The following is a 25,812-nucleotide window of genomic DNA, read 5'->3' on the forward strand; positions in this document are numbered from 1 at the left end:
GGCTGCTGATGGTTATGGTGCTGCTGCTAATGCTGACGATGCCCCTGATGGTCTCAAGCTCCTGCATTTCATCCCACTCCCATCATTGAGTCCCCAGAGTTCTGCTTTTCATCCCAAACCTCACCTCTTGACCCAGCCCTTGACCCTTTGTCCCCATTTGCACCAATGGTCAGCACTGACCCCAAACCCTCCCCTGCTCCTGCCCCAAAACTCAACCATTGGCCCCAGACCTTCACCCCTGGCCTCCAGTTCAGGCCTCCTCCAATCAGGGCCTGGGAGCCGGCGGAGATTGGGGTGAAATGGGCAAAACTGGGAGAAATTCTGGAGTTGGGGCAGCAGGGGCGGAGTTTGGGGTAAAATGGCTGAGATTTGATGAAAAGGGCTGAGATTTGGTGGAGAGATCAGAGGACTATGGGATATTTGGGAACAAAGTGGAGGGATTTTGGACCAAGATCAGGACCAGAAATAAATGCAACACCAACAGTACCATGACTACTGGCACAACCACCATCAATGCATTTGGCACAGAAATAGGATCCGGAATCCTCGTCCTTGAGGTTGTTCATGGTCAGCATTACCGAGCTCAGCCCGTTGTCCCTGGAGATCGTGAACCGGCCCTTGAACGATGGCGCGTAGGCGATGCTGCCACCATTGTCCTTGATCCCTACCACGAATTCCAGCCCCTGCCCGGGCCTCTGGCGCACCCAGAACATGGAGAAACTCCCGAAATTTTACCCGGACCCTTGGCAGAGAAGGCACAGGGACCCCCCGGGGGGCTGGAGGTCCCCCCCGCACTCCAGCAGGGTCACGGCCGCCCAGAGCCCTGCGCGACAAAGGGGAGATGGGCACCAGGCCCAACTGTGCCATTCTCATTCCCAGCACAGAGTCAGACACCATTCCCTCTCTCTCTCTGTCTCTCTCTCTCTCCCTCTATCTCTCTGTCTCTCTCTCTCCCCCTCTCTCTCTCTGTCTCTCTCTTTCTGTCACAGGATTTTTCCTGGAGTAGCACAGAGAGAAGATGAAGATGAAACAATTCCCATCTCTCCTCGCTGCTCCTGCTGTTTCTGCACATGTGGAAAGTGTCAGGGAGATTGTTCCCCTCCAGGGATTCATCATTTGGGTTCTGCTGCAGATTGTTTTGTTTCCTTGGCCAATGGGCTCCAAGCCGTGACCTGGCTCTGTCAGACTCTCATGGGGATTCTTTAGGATTTTTTCGTGTCTTTTGTACGGAATTCTTTTAGTATCTCTTTAGTATAGATGTAATATAGCATTAATGAGATATAATATAGAATTATTGAGATATAATATAGTATAAATGACATGTAATATACCATTAACGAGATGTAATATAGTATTAAAGAGATGTAATATAGTATTAATGAGATATAATATAGTATTGAGTTATAATATAGAATTAATGAGATTTAATATATTATTAATGAACTATAATATATTATTAATGAGATGTAATATAGTAATAATGAGATATAATATTGTATTAATGTAATAAAATATAATATTAATGTAATATAGTAGAAATCTAATAGAGCAATTGTTCAGCATTCTGCATAATGGAGTCAGATGCTGTGACCCTGCTGGAGTGCGGGGGGCACCTCCAGCCTCCCAGGGGGTTCCCTGCGCCTCCTCTGCCGAGGGTTTGGGTTCAGTTTTGGGAATTTAGGGATGCAGTGGGTCCGCCAGAGAGCCGGGCAGGTGACGGAGTGGCTGGGGGGGATTAAGAGTGATGGTTCCAGCACCGGCTACGCACCCTCAGTAAAGGGCCAGGTCCCGATCTCCAGGGACAACGGGCAGAGCTCGGTGACGCTGACCATGAACAACCTCAAGGACAAGGATTCTTCCACCTATTTCTGTGCCAAATCTGTTAATGTTTGGTATGATCCTGCTGGTGTTGTTTATAGATTTGACTGCGCCCCTCATCCCCGTGTCCCCCCCTGTCCCCGTTGCCCAGCCCTCTCCCCCAAACCCCCAGCCCACACCCAGCCCTTGACCATTGATCCCAACCTTGCTCTGCTCGGACCCAATTCTCACACGCTGACCCCAAACCACAACTCCTGACCCCAAATCTCCTCTTTGTGCCCTGAACTTTGAATTAAAAGTGGAGATTTAAGGCCAAGGTTAAGACTTGGGTCAACTTTCTTGCCAGGTATGGAGAATTTGGTGAAGAACCGCTCTAGGGTTGGGACAGAGTCAGGAATGGGCAAAAGGGTTTGGGTTTTAGGGAAGGGTCTTGGATTTGGGAGCCGGTCGGGACACGGCCACGGGGTCCGGACCAAAACCATCCACACCAGCACCAGTACCCCAATTGTTACAAGCAGATTTCCCGCAGAAATAGGATCCGGAATCCTCGTCCTTGAGGTTGTTCATGGTCAGCGTCACCGAGCTCTGCCCGTTGTCCCTGGAGATCCTGAACCAGCCTTTGACTGAATCCGCGTACCAGGCGCTGCCACCAGTGTTGATCCCTGCAAGCCACTCCAGCCCCTGCCCGGGTCTCTGGCGCACCCAGTTCATGTTGTAGCTCCTGAAACTGAACCCGGACCCTCGGCAGAGGAGGCGCAGGGACCCCCCGGGGGGCTGGAGTTCCCCCCCGCACTCCAGCAGGGTCACGGCCGCCCGGAGCCCTGCGGGAAAAGGGGAGATGAGGATCAGAAACCTGATTGGTCCAGAGACTCCTAGTGGGCAGGGCCAGCTGGACAAAGGGACGAGACCCAACTTTGAGGAGAATGATGAACTCCAAGTGTCCCAGTTTGGGGCTGATAATCAGGATTTGGGTCAAGGGTTGAGCTTTGGCCTCATCCCCATCTCCCCTTTGTCCCGCAGGGCTCCGGGCGGCCGTGACCCTGCTGGAGTGCAGGGGGCACCTCCAGCCCCCCGGAGGGTCCCTGCGCCTCCTCTACCTAGGGTTCAGGTTCGATTTTGGCAGTTTCTCCATGTTCTGGGTTCGCCAGAGACCCGGGCAGGGGCTAGAGTGGCTCGCAGGGATCAGCAGTGATGGTGCCAACACCTTCTACCCGCCATCGTTAAAGGGCCGGTTCACGATCTCCAGGGACAACGGGCAGAGCTCGGTGACGCTGACCATCAACAACCTCAAGGACGAGGGTTCCGGATCCTATTTTTGCGCCAAATGTTACAGCAGTGGCTGTGGTAATGGCGCTTATGCTTATGGTGTTGATGGTGGTTGTGGTCCCAAGCCCTTTTTCCTATGTTCCCAAGTATCACAAAATTCTCTGATCCTTCCCAAAAATTCCCAGCCCTTCTCCTGAAATCTCAGCCCTTTTCCCCCAAACTCTGCTCCTGCTGCCCAACTCTCGACTTTCCCCTAGTTTTGCCCATTTCACACAAATCTCCTCCAGGTCCCCGGGCCCTGATTGGAAAAGACCTGACCTGCAAGCCAGGGGTGAAGGTTTGGGGCCGATGGTTGATTTTTGGGGCAGGAGCAGGGGAGGGTTTGGGGTCAGTGCTGACCATTGGGGCAAATGGGGGAGATTTGGGACCAAGGGTCAATGGGTGAGGTTTGGGGGAAGCGTCTGGGGACCCGAGACAGGGGGGACATGAGGACGGGGGTGGATCCACAACTGGTGTCTTCAGCATATGCAGCAGCATCACCCCAATTGCCAGCAGCAGCAGATTTGGCACAGAAATAGGATCCGGAATCCTCGTCCTTGAGGTTGTTCATGGTCAGCGTCACCGAGCTCTGCCCGTTGTCCCTGGAGATCCTCACCGCGCCCCTGACTGATGGCACATAGCCAGTGTCAGCATCATCGTTCCTGATCCCCGCGACCCACTGCAGCCCCTGCCCGGGTCTCTGTCGGGCCCATTGCATGGAAAAACTCCAAAAACTGAAACCGGACCCTCGGCAGAAGAGGTGCAAGGAACCCCCGGGGGGCTGGAGGTCCCCCCCGCACTCCAGCAGGGTCACGGCCGCACGGAGCCCTGCGGAACAGAGGGGAGATGGGGATGAGGCGATGCAAAAGTCAGGCAGAGGTGTCCAATTAATTAATGGGTTGATTGGGGCTAATTGCAGGGTGTAAGGAACTTTTCAATACAGGAAACCTCTGCTGGACATTTGAGGCAACAAAAAAGAATTCTGGGGCAAAACCAGTGAAGGTTTGGGGATGGGGGAGCTGCTGTGACCCTGCTGGAGTGCGGGGGGGATCTCCAGCCCCCCGGGGGGTCCCTGCACCTCTTCTGCCGAGGGTGCGGGTTCAGTTTTGGGAATTTTGGGATGGGCTGGTATCGGCAGAGACCCGGTCAGGGGCTGGAGTGGCTCGCGAGTATCCACAGCAGTGGCAGCACCGACTACGCACCATCAGTGCAGGGTCGGTTCAGGATCTCCAGGGACAACGGGCAGAGCTCGGTGACGCTGACCATGAACAACCTCAGGGACAAGGATTCCGGATCCTATTTCTGTTCCAAGGACACCGATGGTCACGGTGCTTATGCTGATGCTGCTTGGGGAGGATGGAACAGGAAGGCGTTATCAATGTGATTGCCTGGCAAAAGATTTTGAGAATATGGAAACCATCAGCGAGATTGAAATGAAAGTAAGTTTTGAGATCCCTCAGTGACTGAACAACTGGAAAACAACGGTGTGGCTGCCTGAAGGTGATCCCCTTTTGATGGAACAACACCCTCTGCCTGCAGACAGCTCCAAGGGTCAGAGCAGACCCCACAGCTTGGCAGAAGGGGCCAAAGAGGAGTTTTTAGGGTTTAATGTTACTCCAAAAAGGAGTTTTTAGCATTTGAAATTAGTCCAAAGAGGAGTTTTTAGGGTTTAAAATTACTCCAAGAAGGAGTTTTTAGGGTTTCCAAAGAGCAGGTCTTAGGCTTGGCAGAAGGGGCCCAAAGAGGAGTTTTTTGGGTTTAAAATGTAATAGAGTATGGTAATGAAACGATTCTTATAGACTGTATGTAAATGCTTTAGGGTTTGTATATTGTACTAGATTGGTTAGTGAGAATTAGAATATTCTACAGAGAAGAAGATTTATTTTATTGTGGTGGGAACCTCACTCTCTTACCCTTTTATGCTCTTAGAGTTTTATGTTCTTACTCTTTTACACTCTTACCATTTTATTCACTGACTCTTTCACTCTCTTACCCTTTTTATTCTCTCACCCTTTTACTCATTTACCTTTTTTACTTTCTTACTCTCTCACCCTCTCATCCTCTCTCCCCTCTCTTCTCTCAGCCCTGCTCCAGCTGTGCCTGGCAGCTCCCAGCAGGGCCCTGCAGTTCGTCCTTCACAATAAAAACCAAATGCCAAAACCTGGCTGCAGAGATCTCTCGTGTCCGTCCGTCTGTCCTGACCGTCCTGCGCCCTGATGGTCCAACAGTGCTGGTTGGAGAATGGGGCCAAGCCCGGCACGTCAATAGCACCAGCATCAGAACTACAACCACCAGTGTAAGCATATTTGGCACAGAAATAGGATCCGGAATCCTCATCCTTGAGGTTGTTCATGGTCAGCGTCACCGAGCTCTGCCTGTTGTCCCTGGGCATCCTGAACCGGCCCTTGACCGACGGCGCGTAGGCGGTGTAGCCACCAGTGTTGCTGATATCTGCAACGTATTCCAGCCTCTGCCCGGGTCTCTGGCGGACCCAGAAAATTTCATAACTCCCAAAACTGAACCTGGACCCTCGGCAGAGGAGGATCAGGGACCCCCCGGGGGGCTGGAGGTCCCCCCCGCACTCCAGCAGGGTCACGGCTGCCCGGAGCCCTGCGGGACAAAGGGGAGATGGGGATGAGGCCAAAGCTCAACCCTGGAACCCAAAATCCCTACAACTGACTCCAAATTGAGACCCTTAGAGTTCATCCTCCTTCTCGTCCTGCTCCTGCTGGCCCTCCCAGGTGGATCCCACACCCTTCTTCTGGCACAGCAGTGCCCACTTTGTGTCCACAACCAATCCAGCTCCTCATCCCCATCTCCCCTTTGTCCCGCAGGGCTCCGGGTGGCCTTGACCCTGCTGGAGTCTGGGGGGATCTCCAGCCCCCCGGGGGCTCCCTGTGCCTCCTCTGCCGAGGGTCCGGGTTCAGTTTCGGGAGCTACGACATATTCTGGGTGCGCCAGAGACCCGGGCAGGGGCTGGAATACATCGCGTGGATCAGCAACGATGGTGGCAACTCCGGCTACGCGGATTCAGTCAAAGGCCGGTTCAGGATCTCTAGGGACAACGGGCAGAGCTCGGTGATGCTGACCATGAACAACCTCAAGGACGAGGATTCCGGATCCTATTTCTGTGCCAAATGTTACAGCAGTCTCTGTGGTCCAACTTATATTTATGCTGCTCTTATTGACCATGCCAGTGGTGGACCCACCCCAGCCGTTGAAAACCCTAAAACATCCCAAAATTCCCAAACTTTACCCACAAATCTTTAGTCTAAAAGGTTAATCTTGACCATTTCCCCCCCAGTCTCCACCATCACTGCCTCACCTCTCAAATCTCTCTGCACCTTTCAGCTTTTGTCCCAAATGTCAAAGCTTTATCCCCAAAGCTCTGCCCTGTGTGCCCCTGATCTCAGCGGGGTTCACTTGTGACCATTGGCCCCAAACTCAGCTGGTTCTGCCCCAAATCTCCGCTCCTGGACCCAAACCTCAGCTATGGGCTCCAAGGCTCAACCAATGTCCCCAAATCTGGGTGCAAACGGTTGAGATTTGGGAAAAATGGGCAAGATTTGGGTCCGTGGGGGTCAACAATGGGGTCAAGGGTTGGAGTGAAGGACCTGGGGAACGGGGACAGGTGGGAACACGCGGATGGGCACAGGTCAATAGATTCGAGGACACCAGCAGCAATGTTAGTGCTGGACTCCTTGGCAAAGAAATAGGATCTGGAATCCTCGTCCTTGAGGTTGTTCACGGTCAGGGACATGGAGCTCTGCCCGTTGTCCCTGGAGATCGCAACCTGGCCCCGCAGTGACGGCGCATAGTCAGTGCCACCGTGGCTGTCGATGGCGGCCACCCACTGCAGCCCCTGCCCGGGGCTCTGGCGAATACAGTGCAGATCAGAACGGCTGAAATGGAACCCGGCCCCTCGGCAGAGGAGGCGCAGGGACCCCCCGGGGGGCTGGAGGTCCCCCCCGCACTCCAGCAGGGTCACCGCCGCTCGGAGCCCTGCGGGACAAAAGAGAAATGGGGATGAGGCTGAAGCTCAACCCTTGACCCCAATCCTGACTCTTGTCCCAAAACTGGGACCCTTCGAGTTCATCATTCTCCCCCCAGGTGGGTCCTGTCCCTTTTTTCCTGATGGCCACGCCCACTTTGAGGTTCTTTACCAATCAGGTTTCTCATGCCCATCTCCCCTTTGTCCCGCAGGGCTCCGGGCGGCCGTGACCCTGCTGGAGTGTGGGGGGGACCTCCAGCCCCCCAGGGGGTCCCTGATCCTCCTCTGCCAAGGGTCTGGGTTTGATTTTGACAAATTTGACCTGTTCTGGACCCAGCAGAGACCCGGGCAGGGGCTGGAATTCACCGCCAACATCGACTACCGCAGTGCGGGTTACACCTTCTACGCGCCGTCGGTGCAGGGACGGTTCACGATCTCCAGGGACAACGGGCAGAGCTCCATGTCCCTGACCATGACCAACCTCAAGAACGAGGATTCTGGATCCTATTTCTGCGCCAGATCTGCTCCTGGTTACTATAATTATGGTGCTGGTTATACTGACGGTGAATGTCACCCCATCCCCAACCAGCATTAGGAGTAGCACCGTAAACATCAGCACCCTTGGAACAGAAATAGGATCCGCAATCCTCGTCCTTGAAGTTGTTCACGGTCAGCGTCACCGAGCTCTGCCTGTTCTCCCTGGAGATCGTGAGCCGGCCCTTGACCGATGGCGCGTACTCGGTGCTAGAACCAGCAGAGCTGCTGATCCTTGCGACAAATTCCAGCGCCTGCCCGGGTCTCTGGTGGATCCAGGCCATGTCAAAACTGCCAAAATTGAACCCAGGCCCTCGGCAGAGGAGGTGCAGGGACCCCCCGGGGGGCTGGAGGTTCCCCCTTGCACTCCAGCAGGGTCACGGCCACCCGGAGCCCTGTGGGACAAAGGGGAGATGGGGATGAGAAACCTGATTGGTTGAGGAACTCAAAGTGGAAGTTGCCAGTTGGAAAAGAGTCGGGACCCACTTTGGAGAAGGATTAGAATATCCAGGGGTCAGAATTTGGGGACAATAATCACAATTTTGGTCAAGGATTGAGCTTTTTCCATCCCCATCTCCCCTTTGTCCCGCAGGGCTCCGGGCGGCCGTGACCCTGCTGGAGTGTGGGGGGGAACTCCAGCCCCCCGGGGGGTCCCTGCGCCTCCTCTGCCGAGGGGCCGGGTTCAGTTTCGGGAGTTTCACCATGTTCTGGGTGCGCCAGAGACCCGGGCAGGGGCTGGAGTGGGTGGCAGCGATCTGGAGCGATGGTGGCACCATGTACGCCTCATCAGTCCAGGGCCGGGTCACGATCTCCAGGGACAATGGGCAGAGCTCGGTAACGCTGACCATGAACAACCTCAAGGACGAGGATTCTGGATCTTATTTCTGTGCCAAATGTTTTGATGCTGGTTCCTATGATGGTACTGCTGGTGCTGAATGCTTTGACCCCATCCCCATCCCTATTTCCCCCCCTGTCCCCATTGCCCAGACCCTTCCCCCAGACCCCCAGCCCACACCCAGCCCTTGACCATTGATCCCAACCTTGCTCTGCCCCAGCCCCCGCTCTCCCCCGCTGACCCCAAACCACAACTCCTGACGCCAAATCTCCTCTTTGTGCCCCAAAACTTCGTATTAAAAAGGACAATTTCAGGCCAAGTGTCAAGATTTGGGTCAACCAGTTGGCCAGGAAATGAGAATTTGGGGAAGGATCAGCCCAGGGCTGGGACACAGGGACAGGAATGGCATCAGGGGTTGGGGTTTGGGGGATGGGTCTGAGACATGAGGGCAGGTGGGGACACCGGGATGAGTGTGGGGACAACACTGGCATTGTCAACATAACCAGCAGCAGTGCCACCAGCACAAGTATCAGCATATTTCCCGCAGAAATAAACGGCGGAATCCTCGTCCTTGAGGTTGTTCATGGTCAGCGTCACCGAGCTCTGCCCGTTGTCCCTGGAGATCCTGAACCGGCCCTGCACCGACGGTGTGTAGTAGGTGCTGCCATCGTTTTTGATCGCTGCGAGCCACTCCAGAGTTTGCCCAGGTCTCTGGCGAAACCAACCGAATCCAAAACTGCCGAAACTGAACCCGGACTCTCGGCAGAGGAGGTACAGGGACCCCCCGGGGGGCTGGAGGTCCCCCCCGCACTCCAGCAGGGTCACGGCTGCCCGGAGCCCTGCCGGACAAAGGGGAGATGGGGATGAGAAACCTGATTGGCTGTGGGCATGAATGGGTGGCAGTGCCAGCTTGAAAAAGGGGCGGGACCCACCTGGGAGGAGGAGGATGAAGTCCAAGGCTCCCAATTTGTGGCCAAGAGTCAGGATTTGGGTCAAGGGTTGAGCTTTGGCCTCATCCCCATCTCCCCTTTGTCCCACAGGGCTCCGGGCAGCTGGGACCCTGCTGGAGTGCGGGGGGGACCTCCAGCCCCCCGGGGGGTCTCTGACGTTTTTGTGCCACGCCTCTGGGTTCACTTTCAGGAGCTATGGAATGTTCTGGATGCGCCAGAGACCCGGACAGACACTGGAATACATCGCCAGTATCAGCAGCAGCGGTGGCAGCACCAACTACGCGCCGTCGTTCAAGGGCCGGGTCACGATCTCCAGGGACAACGGGCAGAGCTCGGTGACGCTGACCATGAACCACCTCAAGGACGAGGATTCCGCCACCTATTTCTGTGCCAAACGTGCTACTGGTGGTTATGGTGATGCTGCTGCTTATAGTGACGATGGCCGTGGTGGATCCATCCCAATCTCCGTGTCCTCACCTGTCTGCAAACTGAGACTCTTCCTTCAAATTGTCAGCCAAACCTCAGCCCTTGACCCTTTGTCCCAAATCTCCCCCATTTGCACCAATGGTCAGCACTGACCCCAAATCCTCCCCTGCTCCTGCCCCAAAACTCAACCATTGGCCCCAAACCTTCACCCCTGGCCTCCAGTTCAGGCCTCCTCCAATTAGGGCCCAGGGAGCATGGGGAGATTTGGATGGAATGGGCAGAACTGGGAGAAAGTGGGAAATTGGGGCAGTAATGCAAGAGTTTGGGGGTAAATGGTGAGCATCTGAGGAGAAGGTCTGGGATATTGGGAAAGGATCTGCGGGGATCGGAGACATTTGGTGACCATCATGGCGGGTGGGACCGTTGCCGGAACTGTCACTAAGAGCAGCGCTATCATAACCGTAACTACTAACAGTACCGCGTTTGGCACAGAAATAGGATCCGGAATCCTCATCCTTGAGGTTGTTCATGGTCAGCGTCACCAAGCTGTGCCCGTTGTCCCTGGAGATCCTGAACCGGCCCTTGACCGACGGCGCGTAGTCGGTGTAAGCACCACTGCTGATACTCGCAATGTATTCCAGCGTCTTCCCAGATTTCTGTCGGATCCAGATCATTCCAAAATCCCCAAAATCGAACCCGGACCCTCAGCAGAGGAGGCGCAGGGACCCCCCAGGAGGCTGGAGGTCCCCCCCACACTCCAGCAGGGTCACGGCCGCCCGGAGCCCTGCGGGACAAAGGGGAGATGGGGATGAGGCCCCGGATCCGGGAGTGGGCTGTGCTGGGGGTGACCAGATCCAAAAAGGGGCCTCGACCCACCTGGGAGGGGCAGCACGATCGGGAGGAGGAGAAAGTTCCAAAATTTGGGGTCAACATCAGGATCTGCATGCAGGAATCAACATTTGGGTGGATTTGTTCCCTCATCCCCATCTTCCCTTTGTCCCGCAAGACTCCGGGTGGCCGTGACCCTGCTGGAGTGCGGGGGGGAGCTCCAGCCCCCCGGAGGGTCCCTGCACCTTGTCTGCCGAGGGTCCGGGTTAAGTTTCGGACAATTTGGGATGGGCTGGGTGCGCCGGAGACCTGGGCAGGGGCTGGAATACATTGCCAGTATCAGCAGCCGTGGCAGCACCTACTACGCGCCGTTGTTCAAGGGCCGGCTCACGATCTCCAGGGACAACGGGCAGAGCTCGGTGACGCTGACCATGAACAACCTCAAGGACGAGGATTCCGGATCCTATTTCTGCATGAAATCTTCTTGTACCAGTTGTTGGCCTACGGTGCTGGCCATGGCCTGGAGCTCTGGTATTTGATCCGCACTCATCATTGTGTCCCCAAACACTCGAGTTTTGCCCCAAAGCTTGGCCTTTGTTCCAGTTTTTGACTCCTTGTTGTCCTAGGGTGTCAGTAGGTGTCTTGCATCCCCTGTAATTTTTCTTTTTTGCTGGCTATTATGGTCTGTGACTTCAAGAATGGCTCTAAGAGAGAATATTTTGTTTTGATTTGTTTTGTTTTTGTTTTCTTTTATTTTGTTATCAGCTTTTCACTCCCCCAGCAGTCGGTGGCACACAGAGACGGGGCAGTACGCAGGGCATATTTTGCTCTTGCTTTTTGCTCCTGCTCTTTAGTTAGTTCAACCTGGCAATCAGAATTTTCCCTGGACTGTTTCTCCTTTCCCTTTTTTGGACCTGCTCTGGACTAGGACCTGGGAAACACCGAGAGTTTGCACCTTGTGGCTGCAGCAGCTGCCCCAGCACCGGAGGGACTGATAACAGAGCGACAAACCCTGAGGGAGACTTTCTGAATTTGTCATCTTTTTCAGAGCAATGAAGGAGTGGCGTCATTTGGTGTTGTTTATTTTCTGTGCTGGGGGGTGCCGTGCCTGTGAAATAAACAGGTGCTTACTACTCATTTCTGAAGAATCCCTCCCGAACCGGTTGGGAGGAGCAGGTGTGTGCTCCTGCCCCTGCTGGCCCTCCGAAGTGGGTCCCACACCTTTTTCTATATGGCCACGCCTGCTTTGAGGTCCTCGACCAATCAGGTTCCTCATCCCCATCTCCCCTTGGTCCCGCAGGGCTCCGGGCGGCCGTGACCCTGCTAGAGTGCGGGGGGGACCTCCAGCCCCCCAGGGGTTCCCTGTGCCTCCTCTGCCGAGGGTCCGGGTTCAGTTTTGGCAGTGTTGCCATGCAATGGGTCCGCCAGAGACCCGGGCAGGGGCTGGAATGGGTCAGGAGCATCAGGAGCGATGGTTCCGGCACCAACCTCGCGCCATCGTTCAAGGATCGCGTCAGGATCTCCAGGGACAACGGGCAGAGCTCGGTGACGCTGACCATGAACAACCTCAAGGACGAGGATTCTGCCACCTATTTCTGTGCCAAAGAACCACGCACTGGTGTTTGGAATGCTGCTGCTGGTTGTCGTTTCATCTCCGTCCCTGTCCCCATTCCCCAGACCCTTCCCTCCAACCCCTGTCCCCACTCCTGACCCTTTGTCTGAAGCCTGCCCTGCTCTGGCCCCAGATCTCAGCTCTGGCCCCAAATCAGGGCCGGTTTCACCCTGACCTCAGCCTCGTCTATGAAATCCCAATCATGGCCCCCAGACTGGACCCACTGTGTGCCAAAATCCCAGTGGTTGAACTGAGTCCTAGCCACGGACCAAATCTGGCCCATTTTCCCCAAATCTCGACCATTTGCACCCAGATTTGGGGACCTTGGTTGAGCCTTGGAGCACAGAGCTGAGGTGTGGGGCCAGGAGTTGAGATTGGGGCAGAGCTGGGACACGGGGACAGGAATGGGGTCAGGGGCTGGGGACTGGGGGAAGGGTCTGGGGAACAGGGACGGGAGGGGACACAGCCATGGGGATGGGGTCAACATTATAAGCATTATTCCCCGAATAATTATCAGCAGATTTGGCACAGAAATAGGATCCGGAATCCTCGTCCTTCAGGTTGTTCATGGTCAGCGTCACCGAGCTCTGCCCGTTGTCCCTGGAGCTCCTCATGCGCTCCTTGAATGACGCCCCGTAGTGGGCGCTGGAACCCTCCCTGCTGATCACCACGAGCCACTCCAGTCCCTGCCCGGGTCTCTGACGCATCCAGAAATTTCCGTTGCTCTAGAAATCGCACCCAGCCCCACGGCAGAGGAGGCGCTGGGATCCCCCGGGGGGCTGGAGGCCCTCCCCGCACTCCAGGAGGGTGACGGCAGCCCGGAGCCCTGCGGGACAAAGGGGAGAGGGGGATGAGGAACCTGATTGGTTCAGGGCCAAAAACTGGGAGGGGAAAGCTTGATAAAGGATTGCGACATACCTGGGAGGAGGATGATGAACTCCAAGGGTCCCAGTTTTGGCTAAAGTGTAAGGATTTGGCTCAATGTTCAGCTTTGGCCTCATCCCCATCTCCCCTTTGTCCCGCAGGGCTCCGGGCAGCCGTGACCCTGCTGGAGTGCAGGGGGGAACCTCCAGCTCCCCGGGGGGTCCCTGCGCCTCCTCTGCCGAGAGTCTGTGTTCAATTTCGGGAATTTTGCAATGGGCTGGATCCGCCAGAGACCCGGACAGGGGCTGGAATTCAACGCCAGCATCAACAGCGATGGTTCCAGCACCAGGTACACAGATTTGGTCCAGGGCCGGTTCATGATCTTCAGGGACAACGGCAGAGCTCGGTGACGCTGACCATGAACAACCTCAAAGACGAGGATTCCGGATCCTATTTTTGTGCCAAATGTTACAGCACTGGTTGTGGTCCTAATATTGATGCTGGTTATGATGACGATGCCAGTGGTGGCCCCCTCCTCGATACTGTGCTCACAAAAATCCCAAAACCCCACATTCTACCCCCAAATCTTTAGTGTTGGCCACAAATCTTGACCATTTTCCCCAATCTCCCCAATCATTGTCTCACCTCACACATTTCCATGCGGCTTTCAGAATTAGAAATTATTCTCAAAGGTTCATCCCCAAAACCCTGCCCTTTGTGCCTCAGATCTCAGCGGGGTTCACTTGTTACCATTGGCTCCAAACTCAGCTGGTTCTGCCCCAAATCTCGGCTCTTGGCGCCAAACCTCAGCTCTTGGCTCCAAGGCGCAAACAAGGCTCTCAACCTTTGGTGCAAATGGTCAAGATTTGGGAAAAAAGGGCAAGATTTGGGTCTGTGGGGGTCAACAATGGGGTCAAGGATAAGAGGGAAGGATCTGGTGAACGGGGATGGGGACAGGAACAAAATTAGAACCAGCAGGATGAGCCTCCCAACCGCAACAATCATAGGCGTTTTTGGCACAGCAATAGGATCCGGAATCCTCGTCCTTGTGGTTGTTCATGGTCAGCGTCACCGAGCTCTGTCCGTTGTCCCTGGAGATCGTGACCCGGCCCTTGACCGATGGCGCGTATCTGGGGGTGGAACCATCACTGTTGATCCCCGTGACATATTTCAGCCCCTGCCCGGGTCTATGACGGATCCAGAACATTGCAGATTTTGTGAAATTGAAGCCAGAGGTGCGGCACAGCAACATCAGGGACCCCCCGGCGGGCTGGAGGTTCCCCCGCACTCCAGCAGGGTCACGGCCGCCCGGAGCTCTGCGGGACAAAGGGGAGATGGGGATGAGGAGCTGGATTGGCTTTGCGGTCAAAGTGGGCGCTGCCATTCCAGAAAAAGGGTGTGGGATCCACCTGGGAGGGACAGCAAATTCTGCAGGAGGTGGATGAATTCCAAGGGTCCCAATTTGTGGCCAAGTGTCAGGATTTAGGTCAAGAGTTGAGCTTTGGCTTCATCCCTATCTCCCCTCTGTCCCGCAGGGCTCCGGGCGGCCGTGACCCTGCTGGAGTGCGGGGGGGACCTCCAACCCCCCCGGGGGGTCCCTGCGCCTCCTCTGCCGAGGGTCCGGGTTCGATTTTGGCAGTTTTGGAATGATCTGGATCCGACAGAAAACTGGGAAGACGCTGGAATACATTGCGAGTATCAGCAGTGGTGCTTACACCGACTAAGTGGCGTCGGTCAAGAGCCGGGTCACGATCTCCAGGGACAACGGGCAGAGCTCCGTGTCCCTGACCATGAACAACCTCATGGATGAGGATTCAGGATCCTATTTCTGTGCCAAACGTGGTACTGGTAGTAGTTACGGTTATGATAGTGCTGCTCTTAGTGACAGTTCCGGCAATGGTCCCACCCGCCATGATGGTCACCAAATGTCCCCAATCCCAGCAGATCCGTTCCCAATATCCCAGACCTTCTCCTCAGATGTTCACCACTTACGCCCAAACTCTGGCATTGCTGCCCCAATTTCCCACTTTCTCCCAGTTTTGCCCATTTCACCCAAATCTCCCCCAGCTCCCCAGGCCCTGATTGGAGCAGGCCTGAACTGGAGGCCAGGGGTGAAGGTTTGGGGCCAATGGTTGATTTTTGGGGCAGGAGCAGGGGAGGGTTTAGGGTCAGTGCTGACCATTGGTGCAAATGGGGGAGATTTGGGACAAAGGGTCAAGGGCTGAGGTTTGGGGGACAATTTGAAGGGACAGTCTCAGTTTGCAGACAAGTGAGGACACAGAGATGGGGATGGATCCACCACAGCCATCGTCACTATAAGCAGCAGTACTACAACAACCACTATCAGCATGTTTGGCACAGAAATTGGATCCGGAATCATCGTCATTGAGGTTGTTCATGGTCAGCGTCACCGAGCTCTGCCCGTTGTCCCGGGAGATCCTGAACCGACCCTGCACCGATGGCGCATAGTACGCGCTGGAATCACGGCTCCTGATACTGACGATGTATTCCAGCCCTTGCCCGGGTCTCTGGCGGATCCAGTTCATTCCAAAACTCCCAAAACTTTACCCGGACCCGCGGCAGAGGAGGTGCAGGGACCCCCCGGGGGACTGGAGGTCCCCCCCTGCACTCCAGCAGGGTCACGGCCGCCCGGAGCCCCGCGGGACAAAGGGGAGATGGGGATGAGCCCAAAGCTCAACCCTTGACCCAAACCCTGAACCTTGGCGCCAAATTGGGACCCTTGGAGTTCATCATCCTCCTCCTGCTGCTCCTGCTTCCCCTCCCAGGTGGATCCCACCCCATTTTCCAGTTTAACACCCCCACTTTGACCTCACTGCCAATCAGTTTTCTCATCCCCATCTCCCCTTTGTCCCGCAGGGCTCCAGGCGGCCGTGACCCTGCTGGAGTGCGGGTGGGACCTCCAGCCCCCCGGGGGATCCCTGCGCCTCCTCTGCCGAGGTGCCGGGTTCCGTTTTGGCAGTTTTGGGATGGATTGGGTTCGTCAGAGTGCCGGGCAGGGGCTGGAATGGGTCGCAGGGATCAGGTACGATGGTGGCAGCACCTGGTACGCGGATTCTGTCAAGTGTCGGTTCAGGATCTCCAGGGACAACGGGCAGAGCTCGGTGACGCTGACTATGAACAACCTCAAGGATGAGGATTCCGGATCCTATTTCTGAGCCAAATGTGCTTCTGCTGGTTGGGGTGCTTATGCTGCCGGTGCTGCTGTTGGACCCCATCCCCATCCCTGTGTGCCCCTCCCACCCCGTTCCCTCGATCCTTCCTTTCAGCCCTTGACCCCATTGTTGACCCCCATGGACCCAAATCCAGCCCATTTTCCCCAAATCTCGGCCATTTGCACCCAGGTTTGGGAGACCTTGGTTGAGACTTGGAGCCAAGAGCTGAGGTACATGGCCAGGAGCTGAGATTGTGGTAGAGCCAGTTCAGAGCTGGGAGAGGGGACAGGAACGGGGTCCGGGGCTGGGGTTTGAGGGAAGGATCTTGGGAACGGGTACAGGAGGGGACGTGGGGACAGGAACAGGGCCAAACCTATCAGCAGCAGCACCACCACCAGCACCAGCAGCTTCGGCACAGAAATAGGATCCGGAATCCTCGTCCTTGAGGTTGTTCATGGTCAGCGTCACCGAGCTCTGCCCGGTGTCCCTGGAGATTGTGAACCGGCCCTTGACCGATGGGGCGTAGTTTGTACTGCCACCAGTGTTGCTGATGTAGGCGACGAATTCCAGCCACTCCCCGGGTCTCTGGCGGATCCAGTGCATTCCATAATCCCCAAAACTGAACCCGGCCCCTTGGTAGAGGAGGTGCAGGGACCCCCCGGGGGGCTGGAGGGCCCCCCCGCGCTCCAGCAGGGTCACGGCTGCCCAGGACAAAGGGGAGATGGGGATGAGGAACCTGATTGGTCGAGAGCCTTAAAGTGGGTGTTGCCTGATGAAAACACGGGGAGACCAACCCGGAAGGGCCAGCAGGAGCAGCAGGATGACAAGAAATTGTAATGGGTGGATTGGGGCTTATTGAAGGGTTGAAGGCACTTTACAATACTGGAAATAGCTGTTGGAGATGTGAGGCCAGACAAAGGGAATTTGAGGAAAAACCGGTGAAGGTTTGGGGATGGGGGAGCGGCCGTGACCCTGTTGGAATGCGGGGGGGACCTCCAGCCCCCTGGGCGGTCCCTGCGCCTCCTCTGTCGAGGGTCCGGGTTCAGTTTTGGCAGTTTTGGGATGGGCTGGCATTGCCAGAGACCTGGGCAGGGGCTGGAGCCAGTCGCCAGTATCACCAAAAGTGGCAGCACCTGCTACTCGCCATCGGTCAAGGGCCGGGTCATGATCTCAAGGGACAACGGGTAGAGCTCGGTGGTGCTGACCATGAACAACCTCAAGGACGAGGATTCCGGATCCTATTTCTGTGCCAAATCTGCTTATGGTGCTGGTGCTCATGCTGCTGCTGATATTGACCCTGCCGGTGGTGGCACCACCATTTCTGAGCCCTTCCTGTCCCCAGTCCCCAGACCCTTCCCCAAATTTCAGCCCTTGACCCCATTCCTGACCCTTTCCCCCAGATCTCCCCCATTTCCAGCAACACCAACCACGAAGCCGAAAAGGCCCTTACTTGTTCTGCCCCAAACCAAAGTAAGTTGGCACCAAAATTCGCCCCAAATCCCCACGTTCTCCTCAAATCGCCCCCAGCTCCTCGGGCCTTGATTGTCTGAGCTGGCAAAGGTGAAAATGGGAACTCTTGGAGAGCAAGGTCAGACCTGGAGCTCAGGGGTGAAGGTTTGGGGCCAGTGGTTGAGCTTTCGGCAGGAGCTGGGGAGGGTTTGGGGTCAGTGCTGACCATTGGTGCAAATGGGAACAAAGGGTCAAGGGCTGGGTCAATGGGTGACATTTGGGACGAAAATCAGAACTCTTGGGACTCAATGATGGGAGTGGTGCCAGAACCAGGAGCTGGAGGCCATAACGGGCATCATCAACATAACCAGCACTAGGAACACAACCAGAGCACGAAGCTTTCCCACAGAAATAGGATGCGGAATCCTCATCCTTGAGGTTGTTCGTGGTCAGCGTCACCGAGCTCTGCCCGTTGTCCCTGGAGATCCTGAACCGGCCCTTGACCGATGGTGAGTAGTAGATGGTGCCACCAGTGCTGTAGATCCCTGCGACATATTCCAAACCGGGCCCGGGTCTCTGGCAGATCCAATACATTCCATAATCCCCAAAATTGAACCCAGACCCTTGGCACAGCAACGTCAGGGACCCCCCGGGGGGCTGGAGGTTCCCCCCGCACTCCAGCAGGGTCACGGCCGCCAGGAGCCCTGTGGGAAAAAGGGGATGAGAAACCTCATTGGCTGTGGGGTCAAAGCGGGTGTGGTCTGCTGGAAAATGGGATGTGACTCACCTGGGATAAGGATGATGAACTCCAAGGGTCACAGTTTGGGGCCAAGAATCAGGATTTGGGTCAAGGGTTGAGCTTTTGCCTCATCCCCATCTCCCCTTTGTCCCGCAGGGCTCCGGGCGGCCGTGCGCCTGCTGGAGTGCGGGGGGGACCTCCAGCCCCCCGGAGGGTCCCTGACGTTGCAGTGCCGAGGGTCCGGGTTCAGTTTCGGACAGTTTGGAATGCACTGGATCCACCAGAGACCCGGGCAGACGCTGGAATACATCGCCAGCATCAACAGCAATGGTTCCAGCAGCGGCTACGCACCATCGGTCAAGGGCCGGGTCACGATCTCCAGGGACAACGGGCAGAGCTCGGTGACGCTGACCATGAACAACCTCAAGGACGAGGATTCCGGATCCTATTTCGGTGCCAAAGATGCTGATCGTTATGCTGCTGCTCCTAATGCTGGTTGGGTATGGGGTGATGTTCACCGTCAGTATAACCAGCACCATAATTATAGTAAACAGGAGCAGATCTGGCGCAGAAATAGGATCCAGAATCCTCGTCCTTGAGGTTGGTCATGGTCAGGGACATGGAACTCTGCCCGTTGTCCCTGGAGATCGTGAACTGGCCCTGCACCAACGGCGCGTAGAAGGTGTAACCCGCACTGGCGTAGTAGATGCTAGCGATGAATTCCAGCCCCTGCCCGGGTCTCTGCTGGGTCCAGAACAGGTCAAATTTGTCAAAATCAAACCCAGACCCCAGGCAGAGGAGGATCAGGGACCCCCCGGGGGGCTGGAGGTCCCCCCCGCACTCCAGCAGGGTCACGGCCGCCCGGAGCGCTGCGGGACAAAGGGGAGATGGGCATGAGAAACCTGATTGGTTGAGAACCTCAAAGTGGGCGTGACCATCGGGAAAAAAGGGGCAGGACCCACCTGGGAGGAGGATGATGAACTCCAAGGGTCCCAGTATTGGGACAAGAGTCAGGATTTGGGTCAAGGGTTGAGCTTTGGCCTCATCCCCATCTCCCCTTTGTCCCGCAGGGCTCTGGGCGGCCGTGACCCTGCTGGAGTGCGGGGGGGACCTCCAGACACCCGGGGGGTCCCTGCGCCTCCTCTACCGAGGGTCAGGGTTCGATTTCGGGAGTTTCTCCATGTACTGGATCCGCCAGAGACCCAGGCAGGCTTTGGAATACTTCGCAAGCATCTACTACAGTGGTGCCAACACCTACTACGCGCCATCGGTCAAGGGCCGGGTCACGATTTCCAGGGACAACGGGCAGAGCTCTGTGACGCTGACCATGAACAACCTCAAGGACGAGGATTCCGCCGTTTATTTCTGCGCCCAACGTAGCAGTTATGATTATGTTTCTGCTGGTCCTGCTCGTATTGACAATTCCTGCCGTGGCCCCAGCCCGACTGCAGTCCCAAGTGCCCACAATCCCCCGAGATCTTTCCCCGACTCCCAGCTCTGTTCATCAAATCTTCACCAGTTCTTTGCAAACTCTGCCCCTGCTGCCCCAACTCTCGGCTTTCCCCCAGTTTTGCCCATTTCACCCAAATCTCCCCCATCTCCCCGGGCTCTGTTTGGAGGAGGCCTGAACTGGAGGCCAGGGGTGAAGGTTTGGGGCCAATGGTTGATTTTTGGGGCAGGAGCAGGGGAGGGTTTGGGGTCAGTGCTGACCATTGGGGCAAATGGGGGAGATTTGGGACAAAGGGTCAAGGGCTGAGGTTTGGGGGGAGGGTCTGAGGACTTGGGGCATTTGGGAACCCCTCAAGAAAGGCAGGGCTGAAACCAACATCAATAATATAAGCTTCGTAATGAGAACCAGCATAAGGAGATTTTGCACACAAATAGGATCCGGAATCCTCGTCCTTGAGGTTTTTCATGGTCAGCGTCACCGAGCTCTGCACATTGTCCCTGGAGATCATGACCCGGCCCTTGTCTGAATCCGCGTATCAGGTGCTGCCACCATCGTACATGATCGCCGCGAGCCATTCCAGCCCCTGCCCAGGACTCTGACGAACCCAATCCATTTCAAAAGTCATGAAACTGAACCCGGACCCTCGGCAGAGGAGGCGCAGGGACCCCCCGGGGGGCTGGAGGTACCCCCCGCACTCCAGCAGGGTCACGGCCGCCCAGAGCCCTGCGGGACAAAGGGGAGATGGGGATGAGAAACCTGATTGGAAGTGAGGTCAAAGTGGGGATGTTAAACTGGAAAATGGAGTGGGATCCACCTGGGAGGAGCATCAGGAGCAGGAGGAGGAGGATGATGAACTCCAAGGGTCCCAATGTGGGGCCAAGGTTCAGGGTTTGGGTCAAGGGTTGAGCTTTGGGCTCATCCCCATCTCCCCTTTCTCCCGCAGGGCTCCGGGCGGCCGTGACCCTGCTGGAGTGCGGGGGAGACCTCCAGTCCCCCGGGGGGTCCCTGCGCCTCCTCTGCCAAGGGTCCGGGTTCAATTTTGGTGATTATGGAATGTTCTGGATCCGCCAGAGACCTGGGCAGGCGCTGGAATGCGTCACAGGGATCTGGAGCAGTGGTTCCAAAACCGGCTATGCGCCATCGGTCAAGGGCCGGTTCACGATCTCCAGGGACAACGGGCAGAGCTTGGTGACGCTGACCATGAACAACCTCAAGGACGAGGATTCCGGATCCTATTTCTGCGCCAAATGTGCCGGCAGTAGTTGTGATTGTGATGCTGTTGCTTTTGGTGACCATGGTGTTGGTGGCTGTGGTCCCAGGCCCTCTCCTCTCTGTGCCCAAGTATCACAGAATTCTCTGATCCCTCCCCAAATCCCAGCCCTTTCCCCCAAATCTCTGTCATTTTCACCTAAATTCTGCCATTGCTGCCCCAACTCTGCCCTTCCCCTCAGTTTTTATCATTTTTCCCCAATCTCAGCCTTCTCCTCCTCGCCCTTGGAGAGTTTGCCCAGAACCATGCCCCAGTCCAACAACAAGCACTGAGCCAAAACCCCCAAACGGGTTCTGTCCCAAACCCTCCTGCTTTGGCCCCAAAACTCGCCCGATTCTTCCTCAAATCCCCACTTTGGGCTCCCAGGCACACCCGCTGACCCAAACCTCACCCGCTGTCCCCAAATCTCGGCCCTTTGGGCACTTTTGGGGCACGAGCGGGAGATTTGGGGCCGAGAGCTGAGTTTGGGGCCAGACCCAGGGAAGGGTTTGGGGCCAATGGGCAGCGTTGGGGCAAAGGGGGTGGGGCTGGGGCAAAAGGTCAGGGGTGGGACAGGGGGGTTTGGGAAAGGGTCTGGGGAGAGCTGGGGACAGGGACGGGGCTGAAACCCCAAACACCAACCCAAACACCGGGAGTGAAACCAATGGCATCGGCGGCATTCCAGCCACCATAAGAATCCTTGGCACGGAAATAGGATCCGGAATCCTCGTCCTTGAGGTTGTTCATGGTCAGCGTCACCGAGCTCTGCCCGTTGTCCCTGGAGATCCTGAACCGGCCCTGCACCGATGGCGCGTAGTAGGTGTAGGAACCACCCCAGCTGATCACTGCAACCCATTCCAGCCCCTGCCCGGGTCTCTGGCAGATCCAGCCCATCCCAAAATTCCGGAAACTGAACCCGGACCCTCGGCACAGGAGGCGCAGGGACCCCCAGGGGGGCTGGAATTGCCCCCCGCACTCCAACAGGGTCACGGCCGCCTGGAGCCCTGCGGGAAAAAGGGGAGATGAGGATGAGGCCAAAGCTCAAACCTTGACTCAAATCCTGCCCTTTGGCCCCAAACTGGGACCCTTGGAGTTCATCATCCTTCTCCCAGGAGTGTTCTATCCCCTTGTCCAGCTGGCCACGCCCACTTAAAAGCCCTAGACCAATCATACTTTTGATTTCCATCATCTCCCCTTTGTCCCGCAGCGCTCCGGGCGGCCGTGACCCTGCTGGAGTGCGGGGGGTACCTCCAGACACCCGGGGGGTCCCTGACGTTGCTGTGCCGAGGGTCCGGGTTCAGTTTTGGGAGTTATGGAATGTACTGGATCCGCCAGAGACCCGGGCAGGGTTTGCAATACGTCGCAGGCATCTACAGCACTGGTGGCACCACCTACTACAATCCATCGGTCAAGGGCCGGTTCACAATCTCCAGGGACAACGGGCAGTGCTCGGTGACGCTGACCATGAACAACCTCAAGGACGAGGATTCCACCATTTATTTCTGCGCCAAGTGTGCTGCTAATAATTACTCTGAACATGCTGCTCGTAGTTACGATGCCCATGGTGTCCCCATCCCCATCCCTGTGTCCCCCCCCTCCCCATTGCCCAGACCCTTCCCCCAAACCCCCAGCCCACACCCAGCCCTTGACCATTGATCCCAACCTTGCTCTGCCTTGGCCCCAATTCCCACCCGCTGACCCCAAATCACAACTCCTGACCCCAAATCTCTACTTTGTTCCCCAAAACTTGATTCTGAAAGTGGATACTTCTGGTCAAGGGTTAATCTCGGTCAACTTTGTGGTCAAGAGTGGAGAATTTGGGGCAGAGCCAGAGCAGGGTTGGGAGATGGCGTCAGAAATGGGGTCAGGGGAAGAGTTTGGGAGAAGGGTCTGGGGAACCCGGACAGGTGGGGACACAGCCATGGGAAAGGGGTCAAAACCATAAACAGAAGCTGGAGCATATTTTCCTTCTGGAGCTTTGCCACAGAAATAGGATCCGGAATCCTCGTCCTTGAGGTTGTTCATGGTCAGCGTCACCGAGCTCTGCCCGTTGTCCCTGGAGATCGTGAATCGGCCCTGCACCAAATCCCCATAGAAGGTGTCTCCATCGTAGTCAATCCGTGCAACCCATTCCAGCCCCTGCCCAGACATCTGGCGAACCCAAATAAAACTGGTTTGTCCAAAATCAAACCCAGACCCTCGGCAGAGGAGGCGCAGGGACCCCCCGGGGGGCTGGAGGTCCCCCCCGCACTCCAGCAGGCTCACGGCCGCTCCCCCATACACAAACCTTCACTGGTTTTGCCCATAATTCCCTTTGTCTGGCCCCAAACATCCAACAGAGGTATCCTGAATGGTAAAGTGCCTTAAACCCTGCATTTAGTCCCAATCCACCCACTGATTAATTGGACACCTCTGCCTTACTTTTGCATCGCCTCATCCCAATCTCCCCCCTGTCCCGCAGGGCTCCAGGTGGCCGTGACCCTGCTGGAGTGCGGGGGGGATCTCCAGCCACCCAGGGGTTCCCTGCGCCTCCTCTGCCGAGGCTCCAGGTTCAGTTTTGGGAGCTACAACATGTTCTGGGTGCGCCAGAGACCCAGGCAGGGGCTGGAATGGCTTGCGTGGATCAGGAACGATGGTGGCAACTCCGGCTACGCGGATTCAGTCCAGGGCCGGTTCAGGATCTCCAGGGACAACGGGCAGAGCTCTGTGACGCTGACCATGAACAACCTCAAGGACGAGGATTCCGGATCCTATTTCTGCGCCAAATGTTACAGCAGTGGTTGTGGTCCTAATATTGCTGCTGTTTATGGTGACGATGCCAGTGGTGGCCCCTCCACGATACTGTGCCCACAAACCTCCCAAAACCTCACATTCTACCCCCAAATCTTTAGTGTTTGCCACAAATCTTGACCATTTTCCCCAATCTCCCCAATCATTGTCTCACCTCACACATTTCCATGCGGCTTTCAGAATTCAGAAATTATTCTCAAAGGTTCATCCCCAAAACCCTGCCCTTTGTGCCCCAGATCTCAGCGGGGTTCACTTGTTACCATTGGCTCCAAACTCAGCTGGTTCTGCCCCAAATCTCAGCTGCTGGAACCAAAACTCAGATCTTGGCTCCAAGGCTCAACCAAGGCTCTCAACCCTCGGTGCAAATGGTCAAGATTTGAGAAAAATGGTCCAGATTTGGGTCTGTGGGGGTCAACAATGGGGTCAAGGGTAGGAGGGAAGGACCTGGTGAACGGGGGTGGGGACGGGACCAAAATTAGAACCAGCAGGATGAGCCTCCCAACCGCAACAATCATAGGCGTTTTTGGCACAGCAATAGGATCCGGAATCCTCGTCCTTGTGGTTGTTCATGGTCAGCGTCACTGAGCTTTGCCCGTTGTCCCTAGAGATCCTGATCTGGCTCCTGAACGATGGCAAATAGTAGGTGCTGCCATCGCTTTGGATCCCTCCGATGTGTTCCAGCCCCTGCCCGGGTCTCTGTCGATACCAGACCATCCCAAAACTGCCAAAACTGAACCCGGACCTCGATAGAGGAGGCGCAGGGACCCCCCGGGGGGCTGGAGGTCGCCCCCGCACTCCAGCAGGGTCACGGCCGCCCGGAGCCCTGTGGGACAAAGGGGAGATGGGGATGACGCCAGAGCTCAACCACTGACCCAAATCCTGACTCTTGGCCTAAAACTGGCATCCTTGGAGTTCATCACCTTCGCCCAAGGAGGATTCTACCCCTTTGTCCAGCTGGCCATACCCACTTGGGGGCCCTTGACCAATCAGACTTTTGATTTCCATCATCTCCCCTTTCTCCCGCAGGGCTCTGGTCGGCAGTGACCCTGCTGGAGTGCGGGGGGGACCTCCAGCCCCCCGGGGGGTCCCTGCGCCTCCTCTGCTGAGGGTCCAGGTTTGATTTTGGGAAATTTGCAATGGGCTGGGTTCGACAGAGACCCGGGCAGGGGCTGCAATTCATCGCCAGCATCAACAGTGGTGGTGACAGCACCAGGTACGAAGGTTCAGTCAAGGGCCGGTTCAGGATCTCCAGGGACAACGGGCAGAGCTCGCTGACGCTGACCATGAACAACCTCAAGGACGAGGATTCCGGATCCTATTTCTGTGCCAAATCTTCTGGCGTTAGCACTGCTCTTACTGCTTTTTATGGGTGGTTGGGTTGGTGTTTGGGGTCCTGGCGCCGTCCCTGTCCTCAGCTGTCCCCAGACCCTTCCCCAAACCCCCCTGACCCACCCCTGACCCTTTGTCCCAGCCCCGCCCCCTTAGCCCCAACGCTCTCCATTGGCCCCAAACCCTCCCCTGGGTCTGGCCCCAAACTCAACTCTCGGCCCCAAATCTCCCCCTCGTTCCCCGAAAGATCTCAAAGGGTCGAGATTTGGGGTGAAAGTGGGCAAATCTTGGCACCAACTCAGTTGGGTTTGATGCAGAACCAGTCGGGGTTTGGGGTCTGTGGTCACCATGGGTGAAAATGGGGGAGATTTTGGACAAACGGTCAAGAATGGGGTCAAGGGCTGAGATTTGGAAAAAGAGTCTGGGCCTTTGGGGACAGGAGGGGACAATGAGATGGGGATGGATTTAAC

General features: G+C 56.3%; 2 gene segments (V, D, J or C); both read left to right on the forward strand.

Annotated features, from left to right (window-relative positions):
• Nucleotides 1–625: 625 nt before the first annotated feature.
• Nucleotides 626–13,573, forward strand: LOC128946179 (Ig heavy chain V region M603-like). The segment is given in 4 exon segments: nt 626–632; nt 7,408–7,529; nt 9,550–9,942; nt 13,454–13,573. Coding segments are annotated over 4 exon segments (642 nt in total).
• A 5,217-nt stretch (nt 13,574–18,790) lies between these two features.
• On the forward strand, nt 18,791–21,516 carry LOC128946180 (Ig heavy chain V region 6.96-like). The segment is given in 3 exon segments: nt 18,791–18,892; nt 19,621–19,900; nt 21,452–21,516. Coding segments are annotated over 3 exon segments (447 nt in total).
• The last annotated feature ends 4,296 nt before the right edge of the window (nt 21,517–25,812 follow it).

This window comes from Melozone crissalis, unplaced genomic scaffold (genome assembly GCF_028551555.1).
Source record: "Melozone crissalis strain CALT ecotype California unplaced genomic scaffold, PUWL_Pcris_2 ptg000077l_1, whole genome shotgun sequence".
NCBI classification, from domain to species: Eukaryota; Metazoa; Chordata; class Aves; order Passeriformes; family Passerellidae; genus Melozone; species Melozone crissalis.